At 49.4% G+C, this 17,496-nt stretch overlaps 9 protein-coding genes across 9 annotated transcripts in view; 4 read left to right on the top strand and 5 right to left on the bottom strand.

The window, feature by feature from the left end:
* Positions 1-264: 264 nt before the first annotated feature.
* On the bottom strand, positions 265-973 carry MYCFIDRAFT_212693 (uncharacterized protein). The gene has a single exon (XM_007933956.1). The coding sequence runs from the start codon at positions 957-959 to the stop codon at positions 477-479; it is 483 nt and encodes a 160-aa protein (XP_007932147.1). The 5' UTR covers positions 960-973; the 3' UTR covers positions 265-476.
* Positions 974-1,594: 621 nt separating this feature from the next.
* MYCFIDRAFT_209342 (uncharacterized protein) lies at positions 1,595-2,597 on the bottom strand (the record flags this gene model as incomplete). The annotated part of the gene is made up of 3 exons (XM_007933955.1): positions 1,595-1,920; positions 1,976-2,347; positions 2,404-2,597. Coding segments are annotated over 3 exons (891 nt in total), but the record flags the coding sequence as incomplete, so codon positions are not given.
* A 32-nt stretch (positions 2,598-2,629) lies between these two features.
* MYCFIDRAFT_179961 (uncharacterized protein) lies at positions 2,630-3,029 on the top strand (the record flags this gene model as incomplete). Its single annotated transcript, XM_007933954.1, has 2 exons — positions 2,630-2,796; positions 2,822-3,029. The coding sequence occupies 2 exons, from the start codon at positions 2,630-2,632 to the stop codon at positions 3,027-3,029; spliced, it is 375 nt and encodes a 124-aa protein (XP_007932145.1).
* A 3,646-nt stretch (positions 3,030-6,675) lies between these two features.
* MYCFIDRAFT_179960 (uncharacterized protein) lies at positions 6,676-7,386 on the top strand (the record flags this gene model as incomplete). The annotated part of the gene is made up of 7 exons (XM_007933953.1): positions 6,676-6,703; positions 6,745-6,825; positions 6,856-6,883; positions 6,958-7,091; positions 7,126-7,164; positions 7,194-7,264; positions 7,306-7,386. The coding sequence occupies 7 exons, from the start codon at positions 6,676-6,678 to the stop codon at positions 7,384-7,386; spliced, it is 462 nt and encodes a 153-aa protein (XP_007932144.1).
* Positions 7,387-7,730: 344 nt separating this feature from the next.
* MYCFIDRAFT_200673 (uncharacterized protein) lies at positions 7,731-8,406 on the bottom strand (the record flags this gene model as incomplete). Its single annotated transcript, XM_007933952.1, has 4 exons — positions 7,731-7,807; positions 7,865-8,255; positions 8,317-8,329; positions 8,390-8,406. 4 exons carry the CDS (start codon positions 8,404-8,406, stop codon positions 7,731-7,733), a joined length of 498 nt encoding a protein of 165 aa, XP_007932143.1.
* Positions 8,407-8,949: 543 nt separating this feature from the next.
* MYCFIDRAFT_184206 (uncharacterized protein) lies at positions 8,950-11,034 on the bottom strand. Its single transcript, XM_007933950.1, has 3 exons — positions 9,254-11,034; positions 9,132-9,198; positions 8,950-9,071 (listed from the first exon to the last, which is right to left on the bottom strand). Exon 1 carries the CDS (start codon positions 10,946-10,948, stop codon positions 10,043-10,045), a length of 906 nt encoding a protein of 301 aa, XP_007932141.1. The 5' UTR covers positions 10,949-11,034; the 3' UTR covers positions 8,950-9,071; positions 9,132-9,198; positions 9,254-10,042.
* Positions 8,950-11,034, top strand: MYCFIDRAFT_158237 (uncharacterized protein). Its single transcript, XM_007933951.1, has 3 exons — positions 8,950-9,071; positions 9,132-9,198; positions 9,254-11,034. The coding sequence occupies exons 1-3, from the start codon at positions 9,051-9,053 to the stop codon at positions 9,676-9,678; spliced, it is 513 nt and encodes a 170-aa protein (XP_007932142.1). The 5' UTR covers positions 8,950-9,050; the 3' UTR covers positions 9,679-11,034.
* A 542-nt stretch (positions 11,035-11,576) lies between these two features.
* Positions 11,577-15,882, top strand: MYCFIDRAFT_53314 (uncharacterized protein). The gene has a single exon (XM_007933808.1). It carries the CDS (start codon positions 11,782-11,784, stop codon positions 15,715-15,717), a length of 3,936 nt encoding a protein of 1,311 aa, XP_007931999.1. The 5' UTR covers positions 11,577-11,781; the 3' UTR covers positions 15,718-15,882.
* A 485-nt stretch (positions 15,883-16,367) lies between these two features.
* Positions 16,368-17,496, bottom strand: part of MYCFIDRAFT_83316 (uncharacterized protein) — a gene marked incomplete at both ends in the record, with an annotated part of 2,754 nt that continues 1,625 nt past the window's right edge. The window contains 3 exons of the mRNA XM_007933949.1: positions 16,368-16,751; positions 16,803-16,959; positions 17,013-17,415. Coding sequence (XP_007932140.1) covers positions 16,368-16,751; positions 16,803-16,959; positions 17,013-17,415 — 944 coding nt within the window. The remainder of the gene's footprint in view (positions 16,752-16,802; positions 16,960-17,012; positions 17,416-17,496) is intronic.

The following is a 17,496-nucleotide window of genomic DNA, read 5'->3' as shown; positions in this document are numbered from 1 at the left end:
GCTCTACGTCTGACAGGGGGGCGAGGTATATCATTTAGTCCGGGGCTTGCTGCTGAGCCGGAGCTAGCGGAGGTGAGGAAACAGGTACCCAGGTAGAAGACGTGACCTCTCAAGCGACTAGACTCGTAACTGAAGACTCTTGATTCCAAGGTCTCTCATAGCGAGTGAAGCTTCAAGCTTCTTAATCGTGTCTGTGTGAACCATGAAGGACGGCATCGTGAAGGTAGAGGTGGAGTTGGAGCGGGATCAACCCGCAATAAGTCGTGAAAGGCTGATCAGGCCGGCAAAGCGGACTGGCTTTGCTTCAAGGTCGTGACTCTAGTGTAAAGCGAGTCCGTAAGCTCGAAATTCAGGGCTGTCTGGTCTTACCCACGCTTGTGTTGACTCTCCCTGCAGTGTAAACCGTGTTCCATCGTAGGCATCGTGGCTTCATTAGTCCAGGATCTCAAACTGCTAGACCACCCAGTTCTTCAAGTCTACTTGGTTGCGCTGCGATGCATGAATTTATCCCTCAACTCTTGTGTAGAGTAATGTGTTGTCAAGCCCGCAACATACTCCGGCTCGGCAATGCCAAATACTCCTCTCGCATCGCCCGAGACAATTTGTCCATATTGGACCTTCTGATGACCGACACGCTCAATCACTTGGTCGATAGTCGCATTGGGTGCTTGTGCTGTCATGGGCGATCTGAATGCGTGAGCGATCTCGAAAGGCCCGAGACCAACCTTTCTGCCTAGTTGCCAGTACCCCCAGTAGGTAGGAAGAACGCAAGCGATGCAGACCACGGTCGAAATGATGGCGCCCATCATGTACAGGTATTTGGTCTTGTAATGGATGCTCTCGGTGTAAATGGTAGCGGGAACACTCTGCATCTCATTTTTGTGGGCTGGGTCAGTCTTGCTGACATCCATCGATACTGAGAACATGATCTCGTTGATCATCGCCACCAGACTCTGCATGGCTCGAGTCTTCGTCTCAGGGTTGATTGGCGAGTTGAAGTAGAAGCCACACTGATCGGTCTGGTCCGGAGCATCAAGCAGGTATGGCTGGGCATTTCCGGTGTTCTCGAACGAGTATCCTGTCATCACGTCGTACGTAGTGTCGGCGTGCCCGCCCAAGTAGGTGTTGAATGCCTGCACTAAACCTCCCAATCGAGGGTAGCTGAACATTCCCATCGATTCCTGGAAGTCTACTGTTTTGATGACTTGGAAAGCCTCTTGCTGCTTACTGGCTTGATCGAATGGCAGAACCGTGCTGTTGGAATATGATTTCTCGGTCGCCAGCATGACGCTCTGAATACCTCGTGGACCGCCATAATTCTGAAGCATTACTGGATAGCCAATGACCGCAGGTCGCAGGGTGCAAGTCTGGTTGAAGAGCGTCCCCGGACAGGTCGGCGATTGGGAGGTAGCGTTCTGCTCGTTCCGAGCCTGTGTATAGAGCACATTCATGGTGATAGCTGCGGGTGTAGATGACGCGACTGTGGTGCCATCGTCGCCATACACATCATAGCCATAGACCATTGCAAAAGAGATGTCGAACGTGACAGCAGATTGCCAAGTTGCTGAGCCATCAGCTGCCACGATAGGTGAGAGGTCTTGTGCCCAGTTGATGGCTTTTTGAGTTGGCTCCGCGCAGTCAAACACGAAACCAGCGCCAGGAACTTGAGCATAACAAGTCGCATTAACGCATCCATCGAACCCAACGTATGGCAACGCGCGCGGGCTCTGATTCCAAATGTAAAGCTCGTCAGCGAGGTAATCTGAGATTTGGACGTCTCCACCCCGAGAAGTCGGCTTGCCAGTCAATGGAATAGTGTCGTTCGACCAGGTTTGGATCGTTGCTTTAGTATTGGGTGAATCCTCAAGGATTTCAGTGACAGTGGCTGATTGCATCAAGATACCGTCAATGATTGTGAACCTGCATTCGAAGTCAGTGTCAAGGGTCATATGGCTCTTCTTAAGCATCTACTCACTTTGCCATCAGTGCTGCCAAAGCGATTCCATTGAAACTTTTCCCTGCCAATGCTATGGCCTTAATGCTCGAGCTGAAGTTCCAGGAGTTGTGCAGCTTTTCGATAGTGGTGCCATTTAGAGCTTTCCTCCACCAGGCGATCGCAACGCCATTTGCTATTGCCAGACCGAAAGCCAGATTCGCCACATTGTTGAGCAATGCAAGGATGACTGAAGGACGAATCTGCTTAGGCCAGCGGCCTTTTTCCACGCCGTGTTGATATAACTGCTTCCACGATCGATCCGACTGTGCCATTCCATCGGATACGCAAAGGATGGCTACATTTCCTGCGAGACAGGAGAGGACAAACACAAGCGAGCCGAGACCCAACCACCTGTGTGGCATGTCAGACCTTTCTCGTCCCTCGCACATATGTATTCTGGGACTTACGGAAAGCGTGATACGAAGCCAGGATTCCATTCTGCCTCGGGCTTTACCTCTTCAAGTCCTTCCTCAGTTTCCTGGCAGGCCGGGCGAATATTCTCAGTAGGTCCCTTCTTCTCCTCGTAGAACGGCGCGGCAGGAGCAGCGAAGGGTTGCGGAGCCGGACCTTTTTCGGCTTGAAATGCTGAGGAAATGCCCATGGTGTCTTGATTGTCCTACCAGTAGTGCAGAGATGCCTCAAGAAGGCATGCGAGAGAGCAGAGCAACAGGTCGTTATAATCGCATTGCTTTGCTGTCCAGCCGGCATCCTAGCTTCATGGCTGCCATGCTTCTAGCTGCCATGTTTCGCCTTGCCCGACTCTGCATGTGGACGACTGACCTGTGGGAGCCAGCCGGACTGTGAACCGGGTCAATCAGGGCTGAGTACTGGCGAGGCGAGATGTGGTTATGCATATCTGTGCAAGCCCAAAAAGGCTGCTAGGACGTACGTGCGCATTTTGTGGCTGGCTGGCTTGCGGCTGGCTAGGGAGGCCCATACATACCAGATTGTCAATGGAGGTTCTTACCGCCTCCACCAACCCACCTCTACGACCAACTTTCTATGTTTGCCCTCGCACTACACTCGCTGTTAACTCGCAAAATGCCTCTACGTATCGATCTCTCGCTATAGAGGGCTTAGATAACCTCACAGGTTAATAGCGGCACTATACAAGGCGAAATCCTATAGCACCTTATATAAGAGACTAGTTACTAGATAGCTCTTTCTACGCTTTGTCGGAGGCTTAAGGAATAGGGGGTTAATTATAGCTATTACGCTTACTATAACCGAGTTAATAATGTCGAGGCACTAAAGATCCGAGTCGTATATACCTTCTCCGCTTTACGCTTAACTAATAAAGAAGCGGTTAAAGTACTAAAGATAGATAGATTTGATATTAGCTAGCGGAGATATCAACGGATACGTTAAGAGCTTAGATTAAAGAAGGCATTATCGCGAGATAGATAGATAGAAGCGGAAGAGGAGATAGTAGAGGTCTTATAGGAAGAGCTCGAGAAGTCTGCGGTAGAGTCCTTCGGCCGACGGCACCTATATACCTATATTAGGTCTAAATACAATATTATTGGTAGAGATCGGCTGTATCGTATAGCTTGCTTACTAAATCCTAAAGGGTTGCGAGTCCGCCGCGAGCGGGCGCGAGAGCACTATAGAGCGATTGTTATACTAGGCCCTAGCTACGCAATATCAATAGATGCTTACTATAAATTCGAGCATTAGGGGATATAGATCTACGTAGCTATTAATGTCCACTCGCGTTACATTATCTAGGTCTACGTAGGGATTACTAGCCGTATAGCTATATCCGTACTCGCTTAATATATTGCAACGATTAAGAATAGTAGTGTAATGCTATAGATTATCCGATTAGACCGTAGGGCGGAAACGATTCTAGCCGCGGACGCTCACTATGCGACTCGCCTTACGACTCGTAGTAACCTAGAACCGGAACTAGAACTAGAACTACTGGCTTTCGAAGACTGCTTTAAATACGGTACGAGCAAGATAAACTAGCGGATCGAGGCATAGTAGCGCTAGTAAGCACCCGCATTGAATAGCTAGAGGGGCTATTTTTACGAGTTACTGCGCGAGTTACTATACGATGCTGAATTGCTAGCCGATCGGATTGCCTTCCTTGCAGTCTACATACCAATTATACGCTATAAAGTCCTCGAATTTGTTTACCTCTAGAATAGCTATCGGATTAGGAAGCAGGCTAATCGACTATACGTCGTACTAGGTATTCCGCATATTCTACACCATTATCTAGAGCTGAGCGGGCATTCTCATTAAGGTATTCCTATACCTAATAGCGTACTTAATAATATAGAGCAAGACCTTCAAGGATTCGGTATATATTAGATTCTATAGTACTCGCTATAGACTCGCTATAGACTCGCTAATAGACTCGCTAATTCCTAGATCTTAAAGCCTACCTGCCCGAGGCTACGCTTACTTAGTGTTAGATAGCATTATAGACTCGCGGCTTCTCGTATCTAGTTAGTAGTAGCGAGAATAATAGCGATAGAGAGCGAGTTCACCGCTAGGTATACTTACTTCTTCGATAGCTAATTGCCGAGCATATAGCTATAGGGTTAGAGCCTAAACTAATGGAGTTAGACAAGCTATTAGCAGCTCGTAATTAGACGTTAGGTAGGGCGAATACCGGGGCTAGATTGATTGAGTTTGCAAATAATATATACTAATCTGAAATAAGGGATTTGCGAGCCGGCCGCGAGCCGGCCGCGAGTCGCTTATTTCAGTTCTATTTCCTTCTTAATCTTTCAATTCCTATCTTGTTCTACCTCTATACTACTGCTATAGTTCTACCTCAGTTCTACTGCTAATAATGCCTGTCTAGGGTACCTTTTGTACTATTACCGGCGCCAACTATATAACACTATTGAAAGCATACGCATTCTGTAACCAATGTAGTCTTAAGAACCCTAATCTACTAACCGAGCGATTTGTACGCGAGCCGTTAGTAGCAGCCGCTACTGCTGCCGCTGCTACTACGAGTTCAACTGCGAGTATAGTACGAGGCTTTAATGCGTTCCCTTCTCTACCTAAGGCGGCGAATACTGTACGCAATGCTGCTATTTAGCAGTATAAGCCAACTTCTCGACCAAATGCTAGATCTCGGAGCCTCTCGCAACGTCTACTAATACCTATACAACTATTAAAGGAGCTAATAAAGGTATTATTTACCTGCCGCTATTTAGTTTTTAGCTAGCGAGTAGAGGTTTCTCGTAGGGGTAGAGTCGACCTATAGGAATATAATCCGCTAGTCCTATAGACTTCTATTACTAATATCTAGTCTAACAAAGACTTCGAAGAAGCTAATATATTACTTATAGACTAGGTTCTTAGTCGGATTGACGCTAAGGACCTACCGTAAGGTAGCGTCTATTAGGTCGACGACTATACGGACTACTTCTTCTATACTGATTTCGATAATAAGCGCTTGTTACTAGAGAAAGTCGCTTCTAAAGTACTCGGCCTAGGACTAGTTAAAGAGGCTCTTATACTCTTTAAACCGCAAATAGGAGGGAAAGCAACAAAGTAGCTACTAATCTATTACCTTAAAATCTGTATCTAACAACAGCGGAAGCTATAGCAACAAAGGCAACTAAAGCGGAAGCACCGGCTAAGTACTCCTACCGCGAGTAGTAGCGCGAGTGCTATAGCGAGTTAGGACGGGGTTGTTCTATCTATAGAGATTAAGTAAGAGAAGCTATAGAAGGAGAAGGTAATCGATACTAAAAAGCCGCCTAAGTTTATTAACCTAAGCGGCGAGGACACCGCGAGGCTACCGCGAGTTACGCCTGTTCTAAAAGAGTCGAGCGAAACTAAGGACTAGCAAGATAGTTAGCAAGATAGTTAGCAAGAAGGCTAGTAAGGCTAGCAAGGCTAGCAAGGTTAGTAAGGTTAGCAAGGTTAGCAAGATGGCTAGCAAGATAGCTAGCAAGATAGCTAGTAAGATAGTTAGAGCGGACAGAAGAGTTAGAAGCTAAAGCGTGCTTAGAAGCTAGTTAATCTATTGTCTATAGAGACACGATCGAAGAAGAAAGGAAATTGAAATATAGACTCGCTATAGACTCGCTATAGACTCGCTCCTTAAATATTATCTACTAGTGGCTCGCGATCGCTATTTGGCTATAGCTCCTTCTATATCGTATATACATCCTTAGACTTAATAATAGCCTTATTCTTAAGCTATTTGAACTACGAGAGGCAATATCCTTCTAACTTATCGAACCTAGCTTCCAATGCCTTAATCTTTGCCTCTAGTTTAGTATTCTTTGCCTCTACGGCCTCGACTCGCGCCTGTATCGCGGCTAGCTCGCTGTTTCTATCGTCTTCTTCAACCTCTTCTATACTAGCCGTATAGCTAGACTTGCCCTTACACTTGTAATAAGCGTAGACACGCTCGCCCTTAGTATTAAGTATACGACACTCAAAGTTATTAGAGCGTATATAGTAGTAGCATAGCGCTAGTGCAAGCTTGCTAGAGTCCGTTTCTATAATAATTCCAGTAGCCTTATATTTCCGCAGTCTATTCAATACCGCCTTCTTCTTATCCGGTATCGCTGTCTAATCGAGCAGCTCTTGCTATATCTGCGCGCTATAGTACTAGAAATCGTAGGTATTTATAGTCGTAGGGCGTCGAAGTCTAGAGCGAGTTAGCAGCGAGTCTATAGCGATGCGCCTCGCGACTTACGATGAATATTCTCCTCCTCCTACTAGTAAGTGCGCTACTAGTAAGTACGCTGCTGAAGTTGAAGCTAAAGCTACTAAAGCTACGCTGAGAATAAGGTCTCGCGGAATACCAGTTATAGCGGCTGCTACTGTCGGTATCGGTGTCGCTATCGGTGTTGTCGATAGAAGAAGAACATTGCGAGGCAAGGCGCGAAAGTGTAGCGAGTCTGAGTGAGGTTTGTCGCGACAATAGGCATAGTGAGGTTAGTAAGGAAGGCGCAATAGGACAATGGACTGAAGTGAAGCCAACCCTCCATTGACAATCTGGTATGTATGGAGCTCCGTCGCTGGCTGGCATCAACCTTCTTCCACTCACCGCAAGACGCGCAACTGGAAGCGGTATGTGTGCCCAAGCAAGCACTCATACTGAAGTCTGAACGTGTCGAGGATGCACGTCGCATTGAAGTGTGCAGAAGAGCGATTTGACGCCCACTATCATGGTCCTTGGTATAGTGATTCTGCAAATGCTACACCTCGGCAGGGAGCTGTCTGCAGAGTCATGCCGCATCTCTCAGCTGTCAGCTGGCGCCGTGGCTTCGACTTGAGCACGGAGTGGCCGCCGTATGTATCTTCGGTTGCTAACGATGCATAAGACGCCGGCGCGAATATGCAGAAACAACAACATCATCTGCTGCGCATACTTGAGCATGATCTGGCCGAACTGGAAAACATGATCTAAGCAGTAGAAGGAACTTAGTGCAAGCCAATCTAGGACTTCCTGAAGAACGACACCTGCGTTCTCTACCCTCGACATTGGCGGCGTCATTCATGTTAACACTTGCGAACCTCTTGATGATACCCTAATGAGCCTCTGACATTGTAATGCTACGGGAAGTTCCTCATCGTTCACGGGTCGAGATCTCAATCCTGCTCTCCGAACTCTTTTTGAAACAGCAGGGGATTAACGAGACTGACGTTGAAAGTTGAAGGTGGTTCAGGACCGCTACCTCATGAGGACTCGAAACAGCACCAAGGACTGGTGTTTAATCGATGCCGAGGTTCGTGTGTCGAAAGACCCTTAAGAAGAATTGCACAGCTTGCTTCCCAACCCAGCTCTTGTATCCAGAATCAGAGCGACAATCATACCATAGAGGCCTGTGGGACATTGTTGGTCAAAGATATTTGGAGATCATCTTGATGCCACCAACTCACCGAGAACCTCAGCAAAAATCAATATCAATACCATGCTCACAAAAAGTCTCGGCTGCTGCGCAATACTTCTAACTCCGGCATCACCAGCGATGCCAATCGTGAATCCCGCTGCAAGACTGCAGAGTCCAACCGCAAGTCCACTTCCGAGATTTATCAGACTCGTGTAGAGTGGTAGAACGGTTGTGATTTTGTTTGCGATCAGGACTGAACAGACTAGACCATAGATCGCTAGGATTCCGGAGAAGACGGTGGGTAAGATGGCACGAACTCCGAGATGTGGATGGATGATGCCGGCAGACATGCAGCCGACGCTCGATTTTGCTGTGCCGTAGGCCGCGCCGAAGGAGGAGAAGACGATTGCGGCTACGACGCCCATGGAGGAGAAGAAGGGCTATAGATTTAGAGTCAGTGCTTGAGAGTTACGTCCAAAGGTGGATACAGGGAGGGCACACTGCGTATGCTGGGCTAAGTTTTGAGTCTTGTCAGTACGCTGGCGAGCATTGTATACTGATCGGCAGGACCTACCATAGATCCGTGTCCATGTCGGGAATATGTGTTTTGCTGTAATGAGATTTTGTAGAGTGTGCATAGATGGGGGAGAGTAGGAATGAATCTTTATAATTCCTTCATAGTGGCCTACATTTGTATCCGGGTGTCAGGCTCCAGAATTCACAGGTCGCTTTCGCTTCGGTTCTGTGTCGCCGTGCAAGCATCAACACTCCCTTACAGGCCAGTCTAAGCGACCACACGGCAACTACTCTGCAATGTCATGATACCGACTTGGTATACACTCTTGGGTGGGTGGCTCAATCCATACGGGAGCAGACGCCACAGGTAGGCGGAAGAACATGATTGAGCTGGGTTCGTGTGAATAAGTATCCACTCGAATTACAAACTTGCTTCGCTTCCGAGTACTAGGCGACAGGGATCTGAATTTCTGCTGATGAGGCATGAGCATGGAGATGAAGTTGACAGCGCAAGTCGAAGGCTGAAGTCTTGCCTTGCCCTCAAAGTCTTGGCATTCCCGTCTGCCGCATTGGACCTCATCGTCGCATCCACTACATCTGCATTCATCATTCTTGCGCGCTCCGTTCAGTGAACTCGCTGTTTCCACGTCTCTGAAAAGTCTGGAACGACCTCGCACTGCGCTTCCCACTCCTTCCGCGCCCGCAAAGGGCTTCCCAAAATGTCTCAATACGTGGGCAAGGTACCTCTATCCATCCCCACTATGCTCATCCCTCTACCCAACTAATCTCTCTCCTCACAGACCCGCCTCGCCTACTCACGAACATGGCACCTCGTAAACCTCTCAACAGACCCCAGACCCTTAGGCCGTTCGTCCCTCCACCTTCCCCCGTTCCATCCCAACTAACCATCTCTAATTCCCAGGCCTCGCAACCTCAATAGCAATAACCCTAATGGGAAAGCACAAACCAATCTACAACCCATCCACCGACTGCGGCGACTACGTAGTTGCAACAAACTGCCACAATCTCCACACGACAGGGAAGAAAATGGAAAAGAAGAAATATTATTCTCATACGACGCGACCTGGAAGTTTGAAGGAAATTACGATGGAGAAGATGATGGCGAAGTGGGGTGGTGGTGAGATCCTCAGACGAGCGGTTAGGGGCATGTTGCCGAAGAATCGGTTGAGGGATGAGAGGATGGCGAGATTGAAGTGTTTTGAGGGACAGCAACATCCGTATAAGGGGAATTTGATGAGGAAGTATGGGAAAGAGGAGGTGGTGAGGACGGTGGAGGAGCGACAGCAGGGGAGTTTAGGAATAGGAGGGGAGAATAATGTGGCGTGAGAATTGCATGACAGGGATATCGAATGAATTGCTGCTGAAGAGGAGCGCGGGATGATGGCGATTTCGCGCACACTCGCTATGCATCGCTAGTGCCGAGGGAGCAGTGAGGAGACGCCTCCTGGAGCAATGAGACGGCTGACGAGGTCGAGAGGAGAAACACGACCACAAGAAACAGATACCTGGCGGCCGGGACTGAGTGGCAGGAATTTGTCTTCGTCGTCACAAGAAGAGGGTATCTTTGATTCAGTCTATGACAAAGCTAAAGCTTAAACGCCACTGTAAATATATACTCAACTGAAGAGGCCATGTGTAAGCCCTTCCCATATATCAATGCCAAGATTCTTCAACCTTCCTCCCATCTCCCTCACAACTTCGCCTTCCCACCTTCCCTAGTCACAGTGCACTCAATCAACCCATTCGGATCACTCTGCGGCGCATAAACCTCAGCATCAGCCCCCGTATTCTTCAACCCCTTATACCAACTCAAGTCAATCTCAAAATAATGCTTATTGGGCAACTTATAATAAACACTCTCCACTTTCGGCACAACGTTTAAAATCTCTTCCGCCATGAGATACATGGTATTCTGCACAGACGGAGAATTCTCCGTCGCGAATTTCTCGCACGTAATCCTTCTGGCGTCTTCCCAAGCCATGTTGAAACGACCCGCATCTTTCTTGACATCGGAGAGTGTGGAGAAGGTCGACCATGTCCAGTTCGCTTGGACTTCTGTGGAGAGGATACGATCCCAGGTTTCCGGTAATCTTGTGAATTCATCGCGATGGAAACCCCAGAATTGCGAGCCTGTGGATTTTAGAACGAGGAGTCCTTTGATTCCGCTTTCAATTTTGATCCCTTGTCCTCGTTTCACGACTGCGTATACAGTTCTCTTCTCCTCTCCATCTCGTAGGAAAGAATGCGGATGTGGTTTCCCCTCGACTTCCATTCTCGTCCAGCGATGCACTGTGACCCAGATGTGCGCGGCGGAGATGTGGGAGTATGTGTCGATGAAGTGTTGGCCGAGAATTGCGGCGAAGTGTTCGGGTGGGTTTACGGGGTGGAGTTTGGCCATGATGTAGGTCGTTTGTTTTTGTGTGTCGGTTGCGACGATGTTGCTGTTGTCGGAATGCGTCCAGGAGGCGGCGATGTCGCCTTCGAGCATGGAGCAGACGGTCATTTCTACGACGTCTTGGGTGCCGTCGGTGTTGCGGTGGACTTTGAACAGGCGGACATTGTCTTTGCCGTATTTGGCTTGGGCGAGAATGGCCATAATGGATGATGGGTTGTTGTTCTTGCTGTGAGGAGTATGAGGTTGTCTGTAGAGCAGACAAAGACGGATTTGTGTATGAAGTTTGTGAAGGATCAGATAGTAGATGATGCACGAGGCAGCCTTACCGTAGATATATAGACGAGCCCAATGCTTATTCTTGATAAGAGTTGGCTATCGGAGGCAGGAATGGCTGTGATGTTCGCAGGAGGCCGCCGCCGCCGCGGATGGAAGATGTAGTGAAGAACAGTGAGGCAGATCGACTCGTCGGAGCTGGCCGAGCAATATCATAAACGAGTACCTCTCAGGCCATTGATGCATGAAAGCAAATTTGTGGAGACACACCACTATATGTAGCGTAGACGCAATCGAGCGGATATTCGGCATATACCAGCTTCTTCTTGTCATCGATCGGGGAGATGTTGTCGTCGATACCATATCGGGAAGAAAGTGGGCCACCTAACGTTCCGTCAATAATTGATGCTCCAGCCCATCAATGTGTCCCGCGCCGGCTAAAGTATGTTTATTAGATCGCAGCTGCAGGGACATGGCCAACTTCGAGACCACAACCTCGCTCACATAGCAAGCCACGATCTGAGAATAGCATTGTAGCATTGCGCGTGTCAACCGTCTGCAGTCTCACACCACCTCCACATCACCTCTCACATACCATATCCCACGCGAATGGAACAACGGCGACATCTCTGCTTCCATGAATTCAGACGTCCATCTTCCTAGAGACCTCTGTGCATATGCTGCCAATGACGGCCTCAGAGCCCATGCGCATACCCATACCCACAGGCACAACTGCGTGTGGATGAAGCAGAGATTATAGCATGACGCAGCCACCCAATCGTGCCAACGGCCCCACCGTCGGACCCAACAATGTACTCATACCACCTTCGCGATCAGCCAAAGATGGAGGATCCCTCGCCGCGACATCCTTCATCACCGCCAAACCCGTACAATCCTACACGAGACCCGCGCCTGGCAGTTTCACATCGGAGCTGAAAAGCTTCAACTCGCGACTGGATCTGGGGCAGTATGCTGGGGGTGGGACGGGGCTTGGCTTCACCGCAGAAGAAGGCGGAGCGCTGGATGGAGTCTCGAGCGAACAGCGACAGGCAGAGTTCCGTCAAGAAATCGAGAAGCAGACGCGACTAAAAGCTGGTACGGAGAATTTGTTGGAGGCGCTGAACAGCAAGAATGCCAAGAAGAGTCGAGACCAGCGTCTGGCGGCAGAGAGCCAGCTCAACAGCTCCAATCGAAAGATTGCGCAGCTAAAGTTGGACTTGGAGGCAGAGATACAGCGGAGTAAAGTCGAACCGCTCAGTCCGAAGGGGAGGCTTTCCCAGCTGTTTCGTCCTTTACTACATCGCGAGAACTCGAATTTCTCCGAGGATGGACAAGAGGTAGAGCAGCAACATGATCCGGAGCTGGAGTCGCCTACCTATATTCTTGCCGAGATACTGCAAGCTCTGGAAGCAGAAAACATGTTGCCCGACTACTATGTCAACCACGCTAACGACCTGGTTGAACTTTTTCGACGGCATCCTACGCTAAAGTACGACCTCGCGTGGTCAATATTCGGCATAAGGATCCAGATCATGTTGCTCAGCGACAGTAGAGAAGTGGTCGCTGCGGGTTACCGAGTAATACGATATGCCATCACGGACCGAAAGTCGTTGCAGACGATTCGTGCACTTCATACCGATTACTTGGTCATCCTATCGCTCATAAAAGAGAGCAAGGCTCGTGTAGAGCGAGAGCAGGCACTAAAGTTCATACGAGCTTTTCTCGATGTCAAGGATGGCGTTCGGGAAATACATCCTGCCGTAGCGCGTGTTGTTGTGGCTGTTGCTGATCACTCGGACGATCAACTACGAAGCATAGCCATCCTGACGCTTGCGGAAATTCTGTTGAAGGATCCCATGCTGGTAGTGAACGCAGGTGGCATCAGTGTCCTATCTGAAGCCATGGGAAACGGAGTTTACCGCGCACCCGAAACATTGCTAGGGCCTCTGCTGCACCTCATGGACTTGCCTGCCCGGAGAGGAGTGCTTCGGTCTGGCTTCGAGTTCAGCTCTGCATTTGCGACGTTCACAGAGCCGCATTTCTCTCATGCTTTCGAAGACCGTCTTGTGGCCAGTTCGAGAGTAATTGCAGGTATGTTCAAGAGCTGGCCGGGTTTGATGACGCTCTCCTTGCACGACTTCTTGCCAGTCAGGTCCGTAGTGTCGTCGTTGTACCTTACGGACGTCAGAGTTCGAACAGCAACTCTGGATCTGTTGATGGACATCTTGCGAATCGAGAAGAGATCATGGTCGACACCTTTCATTGGAGGCCGGAGACTGACCACGTATGGACGTGTGGTCAATCTGAAAGATAACCGGCCACCAGCATCAGACAAGAAGCAGGACGAAAACAGCAGTCAGAAACGTAATCTTGTACACCACTTCACTGCAGTCGCGCTCGCAGCACTTCTCCGACAGGGACTTATGCAGGCTTTGATCCACGCAGAGCGCGACTCGCCCACAGATGCGCTCAAGCGACGGACAAGTCTTTTGGTAGCAGAGATACTCAAGAAAGCAAGCGAGCTGCTACCCACGTCTTGGAGTGCAGATCTACAAGCTATGCCTGGCCTCTTCGAAACAGCATTGCGATTCGACACCGAGGATCGTTACAAAGCACTGTCCACAGTCTATCAGATTGATAAGGTCAATTTAAGGATGTGGCGATCAGATCCGACGACAATTACACAGCCGAAGTACGACGAGACAGAGGGTGCCCGCGCTAGATCGGCCTCCAAGACCCAAGTCAACGCCAACATGGATGAGGTTCAGTTCCGAGCGAAGATGCTGGAGACTGGCGTTCTTAGCACAGTGAACTACACGAAGTGGGACTGGAACATCATACTGGAGCTAATCGAAGGCCCCCTCAGCAATCCAAAGCTGCTCTTCGAGGCGACAGAAAAGTCCAAGTTCGTGCACAGGCTTCTGAAGTTTCTGCGACCATTTCAGCTTCGCTTCTCAGATGCTTCGAACACAAAGGCGAACCAAAGATATGTCAAAATGGCGACAACTCTCGTCAAGACTTTGCTCACGACCTCCGAAGGCGCCGGGTATCTTGTCAACAACAAGACCATTAGACAGCTCGCTGAATGCCTAGCGCAGCTGGACTCTGCAAGTGGTATCACGGCAAAGAATCCAATGTTCTCGCCTGAACGTCTTTCCGATACTCTCGTCGGCGGCTACTTTGCTATGCTGGGGGTCATGTGCAGTGATCCAAAAGGTCTGCAGATTCTGGAGCGATGGCACATTATCAACATGTTCTACCACATTGTCGAGCTGAAGAATCGAGATGACCTGATCAGATGCCTCCTCACCAGCTTGGACTACACGCTTGACAGCCATCCTCGAATCATCCTTTCGAAAGCAATGATTGCAGGGTCGAAGCACATGCGCATCATGGCCACGAAAATTCTACGACCATATGCCGCTCAATCCATTGAAACCACATCGACTTTAGGTGGCTGTGCTGCTGAATGGGCCATAAAGCTTCTGGTCAGCCAACTTTACGATCCAGAAATCGAAGTCTGCGAAGTGGCGATCAAGATCTTGGAAGAGGCGTGCAATGATATTCGTTCGCTCGAGTATGTTGTCAAATGTCGCCCAGCTCTTGATCATCTTGGCGAAATCGGCGCGCCGCTACTCCTCCGCTTCCTTAGCACATCTGTGGGCTATCACTATCTGGACGGTCTCGACTACATCACACGAGAAATGGATGACTGGTTCCTGGGCCGGAACGATAGCTACGTGACAGTTGTCGAAGCCAGCCTCGCGCGTGCATTGAATGACTCACAAGAGAAGTCGCAGCAGCAGGCGGGAGTGCTGGACGATGCTCTGACGCCGCACGACTTTGGCTATGTTCCTCCTCACTTCTACCGCGAGCTTACTCGTACAGCAGAAGGATGCGAATTGCTCAAAGCCAAGGGTCATTTCGAGGAGTTCGCAGCGACCATCCAGGACTTCGCCACGGAAGAAGAAGACCCAGAAACGATCCTCAAAGTCAAAGGTTGTCTCTGGGCAGTAGGCAACGTAGGCTCAATGGAACTGGGCGCGCCATTCCTTGAACGAACAGATGTAGTCAAATACATCGTCCAAATCGCAGAGACAAGCCAAGTCATGACCCTCCGTGGCACAGCCTTCTTCGTCCTCGGCCTCATCAGCAGAAGTCTTCACGGACACGAAATCCTAGCCGAACACGACTGGGACGGAACCATCAACGTCATGGGCGAAAGTCTCGGCTATGTCTTACCACTCCACTTCGAAAAGCTCTTCAGCATACGACCATTCTCCGCCTCCGATCAGCCTAACACCGCGCTGCTTCGAAATCGCCCAGGCAAAATCGAAGATCAGTCAGACCCTACGAACCAAGCGATTCTGGACAGCATCACGAAACTCGGAAATACTGTACTCATGAACAAAGCTCTTGCGGAACTGAATGCTTTTAAGCATAAGAAGGCTTCGGGCTTCCAGAGTCCTGCGTTGTTCAGGAAGGTTATGGTTCTGTTGAGTAGTCATGCCTATCGTATTCCGCAGTGTAGGTTTGTTATTGATCTTTTTGATAAGCGTGTGCTGAGGAGGATTGTGCTTGAGGAGGAAGAAGATGAAGAGGAGGAGGAGGAGGAGGAGGGGGAAGGGGAGGAGGAGGAAGAGGATAGTAGCGAGGATGATGACGAGGAGGAGGATCCGAAAGAGGCGGGAGTTTGATGGATATAGCGGAGTTGTGGACTTGGGATGGTTTTTTGAAGGCAAGGGAACGGCGCGCGCTGTTTGCGTAAACGGGAATGGGAATGATCATGACATGGACGATGGATGGATGGAGTATGTATTACCTCTTCGCGCGATTCTAAACGATGACAAGTTCAAGTCTCGCTTTTGGTCAACGAATGTTCCCATATGTCCTTTTTTGATTACCTTTATCTTATGTACATATAGGCCTTGACAAGTCTTTTGCTCTTTTGCCTATACTCACTTCCTCTTCCGCAATTCTAAAATTTCACAAAGTCTGTCTGATCAGCAGCATCAAGGAGAGAATTCTACGTCGACTTATATACAACATTCCGCACCACCCAAGCTGGGCCTTGATCAAGTCTCGATGGAGAAAGGCGTATTCGTGACTATGCCTTCCGGGTGTAGTGCCTCAGCCTCACGGCAAACGGTATGGACTTGGAAATCTCCGGTCAAATAACGCTTCCTTCAGGAACTTAGGAGGGAAAATCCGGTTGATATACGGGTTCGGAAACCTTGATCGTCGGGACCAATTTCAGCGCAACATATATATCTGCGAGCCTGCTACTGCTCTGCAAGTAGTGTTGGCCCCAACCGAAACCGATCGAAGCTCATGCAATCCACCTCACTCACTTCTTCGCCTTCTTCGCCTTATACTTCACATACCCATGTTTCCTCCAATCCACCTTCTTCTCATGCATCCTCACTCCTTCCTTCGCATAGGGAAAATTCGTGCCAAACACCGGCAAATTCCTGAGTTTCAGTTCATCCTCGATGACCTTCCATCTTCCGATATCCATCTCTTTGTGCACGGACGTTCGTTTTTGCGAATACACCTTGACGTTGGGGAGTTTCTCGCTCGCGCCGAGTTCCTGTACTCTTGGATCGTCTTTGAGCTTTTTCGGGGGCTCTTTGGCTTGCACTGCTCGGAAGATATCTTCGGCTGTGCGTGCTTTGGAGATGATCTGGTCTGGGACGCGTTTGCCGGTGAAGCGGATGACTTCTCGGACGATCTGTGATGGATTAGTAAGAGGTTGGGATTCAGTTCGGAGGGTCTGTCGTACTGCTAGTTTGAGGTCGGGGTTTGTGATGTTTATCTTGGTAAGGTCTTGTTGTCCCGCCTTGCTTGGCGTCTCGCGATGGACGGTTTCCAGAATTTTCTTCTCTAATTCGAGGAGCTCTTCTTCACTGTCCAGATTGGCTCCAGTCTCGCGCATGAAGCTGCCTGCGTGTTAGAACTTTCGTTGGTTCATCGTGGTGTAAGCATGTCCTACCCTTCGTATACCTCTCCTTGGTCAGCACGAGCTTTCGCCCACTCGCGATTACCCACGCGCTCCAATCCATGCCAAGTCGTTGCTGGCAAATAATCTTTTCTTTTGCTGGGATCAACTCGTTGCGCAACTTCGTACTCGACTCCGTTCTGCATTATGGTCTTTCTCGTGTGGTATTCCTCGCGCTCAGCTTCTGGATCAGACACATCCCCATCGTCTTGCTTCTTCTTCTTCTCTGGCTGCTTTTTGCCGAATATTGAGTCTTTTAATCGCTGGTAATAGGGGACTTCGCGCTGGGCGTCGCGCTGGCGAGTCGTGTGGAATTGTCGCGCAGCTTGCGCCATACATGACCGGCATACGTATGGCTGGCGAGATGGCTCAGTGGCCAGTCTCAATGCCTCGGAGGCTACTCGTATTCGCCGCATGCTGTTGTGATGTTGATGAGTGGACGTTCAATGCAGCTTCGGAGGTGAACATCTCTCCGCAG

This window comes from Pseudocercospora fijiensis (assembly GCF_000340215.1).
Source record: "Pseudocercospora fijiensis CIRAD86 unplaced genomic scaffold MYCFIscaffold_12, whole genome shotgun sequence".
In the NCBI taxonomy this organism is placed as follows: domain Eukaryota; kingdom Fungi; phylum Ascomycota; class Dothideomycetes; order Mycosphaerellales; family Mycosphaerellaceae; genus Pseudocercospora; species Pseudocercospora fijiensis.
This window is presented reverse-complemented; position numbering and strand designations above follow the sequence as displayed.

Bases quoted from the DNA above. Each gene is read 5' to 3' on its own strand.
- MYCFIDRAFT_212693 (XM_007933956.1), bottom strand. From the start codon at position 959: ATGCAGAGTCTGGTGGCGATGATCAACGAGATCATGTTCTCAGTATCG.
- MYCFIDRAFT_158237 (XM_007933951.1), top strand. From the start codon at position 9,051: ATGTCTCAATACGTGGGCAAG. The intron at 9,072-9,131 runs GTACCTCTATCC...CTCTCCTCACAG, and splicing joins TGTCTCAATACGTGGGCAAG to ACCCGCCTCGCCTACTCACG. The intron at 9,199-9,253 runs GTTCGTCCCTCC...TCTAATTCCCAG, and splicing joins AGACCCCAGACCCTTAGGCC to GCCTCGCAACCTCAATAGCA.
- MYCFIDRAFT_184206 (XM_007933950.1), bottom strand. From the start codon at position 10,948: ATGGCCATTCTCGCCCAAGCCAAATACGGCAAAGACAATGTCCGCCTG.
- MYCFIDRAFT_53314 (XM_007933808.1), top strand. From the start codon at position 11,782: ATGACGCAGCCACCCAATCGTGCCAACGGCCCCACCGTCGGACCCAAC.